Source organism: Chiloscyllium plagiosum, chromosome 34 (genome assembly GCF_004010195.1).
Source record: "Chiloscyllium plagiosum isolate BGI_BamShark_2017 chromosome 34, ASM401019v2, whole genome shotgun sequence".
Taxonomy (NCBI): Eukaryota; Metazoa; Chordata; class Chondrichthyes; order Orectolobiformes; family Hemiscylliidae; genus Chiloscyllium; species Chiloscyllium plagiosum.
Window position 1 is genome coordinate 22,087,514 of NC_057743.1, and position 10,202 is coordinate 22,097,715.

At 40.9% G+C, this 10,202-nt stretch overlaps 1 protein-coding gene across 1 annotated transcript; it reads right to left on the reverse strand.

The window, feature by feature from the left end:
• Window positions 1-1,143: 1,143 nt before the first annotated feature.
• Window positions 1,144-5,337, reverse strand: LOC122540139 (lysophosphatidic acid receptor 6). The gene is made up of 2 exons (XM_043675442.1): window positions 5,238-5,337; window positions 1,144-3,171 (listed from the first exon to the last, which is right to left on the reverse strand). Exon 2 carries the CDS (start codon window positions 3,135-3,137, stop codon window positions 2,127-2,129), a length of 1,011 nt encoding a protein of 336 aa, XP_043531377.1. The 5' UTR covers window positions 3,138-3,171; window positions 5,238-5,337; the 3' UTR covers window positions 1,144-2,126.
• Window positions 5,338-10,202: the final 4,865 nt, after the last annotated feature.

Here is a 10,202-nt window from a genome sequence, read left to right on the forward strand (position 1 = left end):
TTCATCCTTTATAATATACTCCAGCATCTTTCCCACCACTGAGGTCGGACTAATTGGTCTATAATTTCCTGCTTTCTCTCTCCCACCTTTCTTAAAAAGTGGTACAACATTAGCCAACCTCCAATCCACAGGAACTGATCTCGAATCTATTGAACCCTTGAAAATAGTCACCAACGCATCCACGATTTCTCGAGCCACCTCCTTGAGTACCCTGGGATGTAGACCATCAGGCCCTGGGGACTTATCAATCTTCAGACCTAACCGTCTCTCCAACACCAATTTCTGGCAAATATAAATTCCCTTCGGTTCAGGTCCTTCAGCCACTGTTACCTCAGGGAGATTGCTTGTGTCTTCCCCAGTGAACACAGATCTGAAGTACCAATTCAATTCTTCTGCCATTTCTTTGTTCCCCGTAATATATTTCCCTGTTTCTGTCTTCAAGGGCCCAATTTTAGTCTTAACCATTTTTTTGCCTTTCACATACCTAAAAAAGCTTTTACTATCCTCCTTTGTATTTTTGGTCAGTTTACCTTCGTACCTCATTTTTTTTCTCTGGGTATTTCCTTCTTAGTAATCTTCTGTTGTTCTTTAAAAGCTTCCCAGTCCTCCGTTTTCCCACTTATCTTTGCTATGTTATACTTTTTCTCTTTTAACTTTATATGTTTCTTAACTTCCCTCGTCAGCCATGACCACCCATGCCTCCTCCTAGGATCTTTCTTCCTTTTTGGAATGAACTGATCCTGCATCTTCTGCATTATACACAGAAATATCCGCCATTGTTCCTCCACTGTCATCTCCGTATCTACCACCATTACCACTCCCCTTTTGCTCAGGTTTCCATGTGTTTTTGTCAGTGATGTAATCTGAAATGTGATGGCTTGAGTTATAAGGAGAGGCTAGATTGGCTGCAACTTTTTGCCTGGAGAATTAGAGGTTGAGGGATATTACAGAAATTTATAAAATCATGAGGGGCATGGATAGGGTCCATAGCCATGGTCTTTTTTCCAAGGTCCAAAACTAGAGGGCATAGGTTTAAGGTTAGAGGAGAAAGATTTAAAAGGGACCTGAATTATAGAGAGGGGAGACGTTTTTTCATGCAGAGAGTTGTGTATGTATGGAATGAGTTGCCAGAGGAAGTAGTAGAGGCGGACACAATTACAACATTTAAAAGATATTTGGACAGGTACATGACTAGGAAAGGTTTAGAGGATATGGGGTAAAAGCAGATAAATAGGACTAATTCAGTTAGGATACCACCACACCCCCCCCCCCCTCCCCAGCTCCCCCGTTAATACTCCAGATGACATGAACTGGTTTATAATCATGGTTTCGGAAAGACTGACCTTTTTCATTTTTAAACCATTTCACAAAAACTCAGATTCTACTAGTTTAAAATCTAAAACTCTTAAAAAGTGACATTCACACAACTTTTATCTCAAGTTCAACCCCGTACTCACTCACACTTATCATTCACCCATGTTTTATTATCTCAGTCTCTACCACCATTACCACTCCCCTTTTGCTCAGGACTCTATGTTTTTTTCAGTGATGTAATCACTGCCTCTGAAATGTGACTCTACAAGTGTTTGACTTCTATCTAACTGGAGTCATAGTCTACATTTAGGAAGAACATGTTCTGTTTACTAAGATGTTTATCCTAAGATGGTCCCATTGTCTTGATGGAAAAGAAAATAACTAACAGTGGATCTCTCATCTCCCGACAATGAATAGCACCAGTTATTTAATAGCATCTCCTCCAATGATTTTGAGAGACCCGGCCATCAAACAGAAAATTGTGCTCTACCTCAAAGTGTTGTGGGACGCAGATGCCTTTGATGCAATTGTTGCAGTATATCAAGTCTCAAGACTCTCAGAATGACTGATCTGTAGTTATTAATGAGTGAATCATCCACTAGACTGATCGGCGCTCTCTGTGTTAAGCATAGACAGGATTTCACCGAATGCTGGAACAGGCTTGAAAAATCTAATTGACATACTCCTGTTCCTATTTTCCTCACTGGGAATAGGAAAGCAATAAAGAATCACTTCAAAACTGAGCCAGGGTAGAGGCAAAACCAGCATTTCTTCAACTCCTGAGGCTCAGTTTATATGTGTGTCCATCAGTATCAGATTTCCATTTTCTGCGAGACAACGTTGTCATCCTGCTTAACTAGTTTATTTTCTTGATCATAATGTAAAATTTGCTTAATTGACCTCTTTTGTTTGCTATAATTTAACTTAAAATGGATAGTTGCAAAATAGTATATCAGGGGGTCAAAAATGCTGTTGAGGCTGACAAGGGCCATGGTAATTCTCCTAAACTTGTAGACAAAGCTGCTGAAAGCACAGTTCTGAATAAATCTCAAGCGAGCAAGGAAATGGAGCAAATGGATGGCATGATAAGGGACAAAACAAAAAACTGAGATCACCAAAATGACCCGAATCATTGTCAATGCCTTTTCCTTGTAGACACTGCCTTTCAGCTGGGCTATTTTCTTTGCTGCCAAAGGATAAAATATCATGATGATGGTAAATGGGATGACAAAACCAAACAAGAGCACCGCTATGTTGTAGGCTGCCATTCTTTTGCTCCAGGTCTCTGCGTCAAAGTTCTCAAAGCAAGCCGTCATGTTGTTTTTGAAGGTGGTGCTGAGTGAGCCACCAAAGACCAGGGAAAGCATAACAGTCAGAGAGAAGATCCACACCAGAGCGGAGATGATCTTTGAGTAGTGTGTGCTCCGCATCCTGATGTATTTTCTTGGATAGACCACTGCAATATAACGGTCCACACAAATGATGCTGAGGAAAGCGACACTGATGTATATGTTAGCGAAATAGAGAGTGCCCGTAATCCGGCAGGTTATATCCCCAAAGGGCCAGTCGTTCTTTTTGATGTGGTAGTGGATTCTAAAAGGTAAGGTGCAAATGTACATGATGTCTACGACAGCCAGGTTTGTAATGTACACATAAGATGGGGAGGATTTCTTCATTTGCTTGGTCAAAAGACACAAGGTTGTGACATTGCCAATCAAGCCCAAAATGAACACAATGCTGTAGATGATTGGAAATAAATAATACTGGAAGTTGGCTTCAAGATTGCAGTTTCCATCTGAGAAAAGCTCCTGTGAACTATTCATGTCTTTGTCCTCCCTCGGTGAGCTTTAAGGAAACCTAGGTACATACATTAAAAAAAAAGTTAATGGAGGAATGTAGCTAAAGCTTTTTTTTGGGCCATATTCACCGACGATTGATTGTGCAGAGAACAACCAAGAAAAGCTTTCATCAGCGTAGAGAGATAATAACAGAACTATTAGGAAAATTGTGTCAGGTAGAATGCACTTTTATAAATGCTAGAGCATAAGACTTCCAAGGATGTGCTTTGGGTGAAAGCAGACAGAATTAGGAAGCAGTCGGATGTTTATTCTGAAAGAATGAAAGAAGGGCATTTCCATTTATATAGTGACTTACATAAACTCAGTACTTTCCAGGGCACTTTGCAGCCAATAAAGTACATTTTCAAGTGCAGTCCCTATTAAAATTCTGAAGAAAAGTCACTAATCCTGAAACATTAACTCTGTTTCTCTCTCCCCACAGCTGCTGAATTTCTCCAGCCATTTTTTTTGTTTTCTGTACCAGATTTTTGGTATCCACTTTTCTCTGTTTTATTATACTGGAGGGAACTCCCTAGACTTTCTTCAAAATGCCATGAGATCTTTTACAGCCAGCTGAACAGGGCCACAGTTGAACAGCTCACCAAGAAGATAGGGCAGTGTGAACAGCTGAGGAGTTCATTCTGAAATGATATGGAAAGGGGGTGGAATATTACTAAGACTGATCCACAAGAGGGCATGTTTGTTATGATGCTGTGCTAGTCTGGGAGCAGTATCATACAATATCATAAACTATTAGTATTGAAGATCCACAGTTGCCAGAAGAGAGATGGGCCTTCTTAAATTTCTCTGCTGGAGTCAATCACTGGGCCAAATTGCTTATTCCAAATCAGGCCAATTGCTTTTCTAAACCTGTTAAGCCTTCCACTGACTCTCTAACTCTGGAAGAAATGCCTAAGATCATGTACTCCTCCCAACTTGAGGTGTGAGCCATCATCTTGCCTCTAGTGAATGTGAATGTTTGACTGACTGACATGCCCTAGAGTTAAAAGTTAAGGGAATAACTGGTAGGATGGCAGGAGTGTGGTCCTTCCGTCCATGGGACCCTGAGGAATTGCAGGGCCTGGATTAGATGGTGGAGGCTGATTAAATTATTGTTGTTAAGAAATACAATTACTATTTTAAGGTCCAATTCTTCAAGTAAACTGTCTTGTATTTTTATACTGAAAGTATAATGAGATGTGTCCAACTTTATGACTTTTCTTTTGCAGTGGAAGCTCATATTCATGGTCATACCAATGTAGTGAATCCTGATGAAGATGTTAATGAGGGAACGGCTCTTGGGCTGACCCCCTCGGGTGTTGCCATGTTACTGTGGAGCTGAGCCAAGGCAATAAACAATCAGACACTGGGAAAGAGGGAAAGAGTCTTGGGAGGCTAGGTTCATTGGGAGGCCATCAACACTCAGGAGAAAGTGAGGTCTGCAGACGCTGGAGATCAAAGCTGAACCAAGGCAATAAACAATCAGACACTGGGAAAGAGGGAAAGAGTCTTGGGAGGCTAGGTTCATTGGGAGGCCATCAACACTCAGGAGCAGTTGTGGCAGATACGTGTTCATTTTCGCTTTACAGCATGGTTTCCAATTGTGTGACATTTTTAAGAGAATAAAAACCCAGTAACTTTAATGTAACTTTAACCGCTGTAGGTTTGCTGTTCCAGCTTGATTCTGCAAAGAGCCACTAACCGATAACTTTTGATCACAACGGAAACCAAGTTACTGTTAATTGCTAATGTTAAACATGAGCTGTAAAAAATGTTCAACTCACTCATACAAAAAGTGGTTTATTCATGTAATCACTGACACTATCACATTATGATTTTTTAAGCTATGAGAAGTGTCTCAGGAAGATCTGTGAATGCTATGATCACTTGAATCACATCAGATGTTGAATGTTGGGCAAAAGGGGATCAATTGTATTTAATTTCCATGTATTTCACATGCTCGCTTTAAAAGTGTTTTCTCAGTTGCTAAGAACACTAACATTTCCTTCTCACATATTGGTTTTATATATATATAAGCCAGTGGAATAGTAACAGAGAGAATGGAATAAATTATATAACACTCACCGGAGATAGCCAGCAGCTGTCCAGATAGGAGCCTTCCTGACAGTGCAGTCTTTGAAGAAGGAAATTACTGCAGATGCTGGAATCTGAATGAAAACAACAAATGCTGGAGATCACAGTGGATCAGGCAGCATCCGTGGAGAGAGAGAGAGAGCAAGCTAATGTTTCCAATCTAGATGACAGTCTTTGAGTTTGTTTGGACAGTTAAGATTCAGTGTTGCTCGCTGCAGATACGTCTCGCATATCTCTATTTCATTCTTCAGGTATTAACCTTCCTGTACACATTCACAAAATGAAGTGAAGAATGGTTTCCTCTCCAGTCAGCCTGGAGTTGGAAAAGATGTGAAGCAAACAGTTTTGAGCTAGCTACCCTGAGTATCAAACTATCGACTAACACCGATGGTCAGAAGCAGCAGCTCTTTAAGCAATGTCTCTTAACCTTTAAGCTCGTTTTTTTTGTCCCACCCACAGCATGAAATAAAAAATAGCATTTTGACCACAACAACCTACTACGTTGATGCATTGAATTTCCTGTGGTGGAAAGAAGATTCAGTTCGAACTGAAACTTCAAAACAATTCAAATTACATCTTGTAAAGTGTCTTATATCTTGAATTATTTGCATGGTTTTAAACTGTGACAGTGACAATTACAATAGTTTTTTTTTACTGATCCAAGCCCCACAACTTTGCAACATTGCTTTCAGGAGAACAGGAAAGATGATGTTAAGTTTTATTTCTTTCTGATTTCTTTTCAGTTTTTTAGTCCTGTTATTTGTGCTGTGGTTTTCTACTTTGAGTGATTGGTTTACTTGAAAATGATTAGATTGTCTCCGAACACAACCCATTAAAAATTATAGAACCAAGTGATGGATTTCAAGCTCATTAAGACCAGCTCTTTTTGATACATTGTTCCTGTCATCAGTTCCTCACTTACCTCCCATAATCCATTCTCTAAAACGTGTCTGGTGCAACATCTTCCAGGCTAAAAAAATCATTGGTAATTTTTCCTCCAGTTTCTACCTCTGAATTTTAACTTGAACGTCTTAATGTTTGGCATCGTTACCATAGTGAACTTTTTGAGATCAGTGTCGTGTACACCCAAGCACTGGCTTCAAACAGGACATATAGATAGGCTCAAAGTCCACCCGGGCCAGAATGGGGTTCGAACCCAATGCCATTGACATCAATTTGGTCCAAACCAGCCTTCCAGCCAACTGGAATCCCATTTACCACCTGAAATATTTACCCCCTTAAGCAACAATGCAATACAGTTGCAGTGTGTACTATCTACAAGGTACTTTGCAACAATTCACCAAGAACAACAGCACCTTCCAAACTCATGATGTCTTTGAAGGTCAATGACAGCAAGTACAGAGGAGCAGTACAACCAGCAGGTTCCCCTCCAAGACACACACCATCCTGAGTTGAGACTATATCATTTCTCCTTCATGGTCTGTTTCAAAATCCTGGAACTCCTTTCCACTGTGGGTATACCCACACCACAAGGACCGCAGTGACTCAAGAAGATGTTTCACCATGACCTTCTAAAGGCAATTAGGAATGGGCAATAAATGCTGGTCTAACCAGCAATGTCCACATCCTGCAAGAATAGAAAATGGAGGTTTGGTTCAGCTCAAACTTGTCTGAAACTTCTGCAGCTCATATGTCTCTTGATTAATCTACCAATAATGACACAGATTGAGATAGAATTTCAAGTTGTTGAACAGAAAGGCACGTTTGAAGAATTATCAGCAAAGGCACTGTATTAATACACATTACTCATTTCTTCCTTTAACTGAGTTGAGGCCCAGGGACCTGATTGAAGTTTGACATTTGCAGTAGACATCTACCCACATTCAGTCGTTGCATTGCACCAGCTCAGGTGCACTCACACCATTCAAGGGATGTGGTAAGAGAGAATGCAGGGATTGGAAGAAGTGATTCACACTGAGATGCAGAAGAGTGGAAAGAAGAGAAAAAGCACCAAAAAGTGATTAACACGGGAAGAACAATCAGACTGTGACAGAAAGCTTGCTAGAAATATAATGGCGATGGCTCAGTGATTAGCAATGCTGCCTAACAGCACTGGGGACCTGAGTTCGATTCCAGCCTCGGGCAACTGAATGTGTGGAGTTTGCATTTTCTTCCTGTGTGTGCTTGGGTTTCCTCTGGGCGCTCTGGTTTCCTCCCACAGTCCAAAGATGTGCAGGTTAGGTGAATTGGCCATGCTAAATTGCCCATAGTGTTCAGAGATGTGTAGGTTAGGTGCATTAGTCAGGGGAATGTAAAGTAATAGGGTAGGGGAAAGGGTGTGGGTGGGATACTCTTTGTAGGGTTGGCGTGGACTTGTTGGACCAAATGGCCTGTTTCCACACTGTAGGGATTTTATGAAGTAGCAAGAGGTTTTTCTAGATCTTTAAAAGGGGTTAATAAAGTGAATGTGGGTACTAAAGAAAGTACATCTGGGGACTTAATGGGAAATAAAAAGGTGGCAAATGAACTGAACAGCTATTTTGTATCGGTCTTCATTGAATCCCTTTGGTGTGGAAGCAGGCCATTTGGCCCAATGTGTCCACACTGACCCTTCAAAGAGCACCCCAACCAGTCCTACCCCATCTATGTAACCCCACATTTCCCATGGCTAATGCACATAACCTGAATGTACACACTCCACATAGACAGTCATCTAGGGTGGAATTGAACCCGGATCTCTGGTGCTGTAACACTCAGAAATAGCTGTAAGTCAGAAATGAAAGAACTAAAAAAACATTAAGTCACCAGGAAAATACCATTGAGTAAATTATCGACACTGGGGCCTAACAAGTGTCCAGGTCCTGATGGTCTTCATCCCAGGGTCTTAAAAGAAGTAGCTAGTATGATCATTGAGGTCATAGAGTCAGAGAGATGTACAGCACGGAAACAAATCCTTCGGTCCAACTTATCCATGCCGACCAGATATCCTAACCCAATCTAGTCCCATTTGCCAATACTTTGCCCATATCCCTCTAAACCCTTCCTATTCATATACCCATCCTGATGTCTTTTAAATGTTGTTATTGTACCAGCCTCCACCACTTCCTCTGGGCAGCTCATTCCATATATGCACCACCCTCTGCGTGGGCCCCTTACGTCCCTTTTAAATTTTTCCCCTCTCACCCTAAAGCTATGCCCTCTAGTTCAGGACTCACCCAACCCAGGGAAAAGACTTTGTCTATTTAACATTTCCAAGCCCCTCAGCCTCCAACACTCCAGGGAAAACAGCTCCAGCCTATTCAGTCTCTCCCTGTAGCTCAAATCCTCCAATCCTGGCAACATCCTTGTAAATCTTTTGTGAACCCTTTCAAGTTTCACAACATCCTTCTGATAGGAGGGAGACCAGAATTGCACGCAATATTCCAAAAGTGGCCTAACCAATGTTCTGTACAGCTGCAACATGACCTCCCAACTCCTATACTTCATGCTCTGTCCAATAAAGGAAAGCCTGCTTCACTATTCTATCTTCCTGTGACTCTACTTTCAAGGAACTATGAACCTGCACTCCAAGGTCTCTTTGTTCAGCAACAGTCCTCAGGACCTTACCATTAAGTGTATAAGTCCTGCTCTGATTTGTCTTTCCAAAATGCAGCACCTAATTTATCTAAATTAAATTCCATCTGCCACTCCTCAGCCCATCGGCCCGTCTGATCAGATGTTGTACTCTGAGGTAACCTTCTTCGCTGTCCATTTCACCTCCCAATTTTGGTGTCATCTGCAAACTTACTAACAATACCTCCTATGTTCAAATCCAAGATGCTTTGGTTCTAATTTTCCAAAATTCCCTTGATTCAGGACAGCTCTGTTAGATTGGCGAAAAAAAACAAATATAACTAATTGAAAAGGGAGGAGCATATAAAACAGTCAAGAATAGGCCTGTTAGCTTAATATCTGCCAGAGGGAAAATGTTAGGGGCTAATATTAAAGAAATTATAATAGGATACTTTGATAAGTTCAATGTAATTAGTGAGAGTCAACAAGGTTTTGTGAAAGATAAATCATATTGAACCAAGTTATTGGAGTTCTTTGAAGAAGTAAATGTGATATGGATCAACGGGAACTAGTGAATGTACTTAATTTAGATTTCCTGAAGGCATTTGATAAGGTTATTGTGGACAATGAGTGCCTATGGTGTATGTGATAACATAATGGCATGGATAGAAGTTGACTGGATAACAGAAAAGAAAGAGTAGACATAAATGGGTAATTTTCTTGTCAGAAAGATATAAGAAGTGGTGGGCCATCCCATTCCAAGGTCAGTGCTGGGGTGTAAACATTTTACTATATATACATGCAAGTGATTTGATGGAGAGATCAAAGGTATGGCTGCTAAATTTACTGATGCCACAAAGATAGGTAGGAACGTTTGAAAATTGCAGAAATGGGGTAAGATTGGATAGGCTAGGGTAAGATTCCCTAAAAACAGAGAAGGCTAATGGATTACAATCGAGATGCACAAAATAAAGAGGGACAAGGAAGACCACTTTCTCCAGTGAAGAGGTCAACTACCGGGGGCACAAATTTACTGTGATTGGTGGAAGGATTAGAGGGGACATGAAGAAAACGTTTGCACTTAGAGGGTAGAATTCATTGCCTAGTATGCAGTGTCCTGAGACTGCGCATGAAGCTTTGTAACCCACAAGGCTATTGACCAGGCACGAGAAAGTATGTAGTTTAGTATGCTGGTGCAGACATGATGGGTTGAATGGCCACTTTCTGTGCTATAATTTTTCTATGGTTCTAGTAAGTCATGAACTGGACATAGGGAGGCAGCGGAGATATAGACTGAGTGGTCAATGATCTGACAGATGTAATATAATGTAGGGAACCTTGAAATTGTCCATTTTTAGTAGGAAGAATTTTGAAAATGAGCATATCATTGAAAAGGAGAGACATTGCAGAATTCTGAGATGCAGAAGGATCCAGGAATGCTTG

Coding starts and splice junctions, on each gene's coding strand:
- LOC122540139 (XM_043675442.1), bottom strand. CDS start 3,137: ATGAATAGTTCACAGGAGCTTTTCTCAGATGGAAACTGCAATCTTGAA.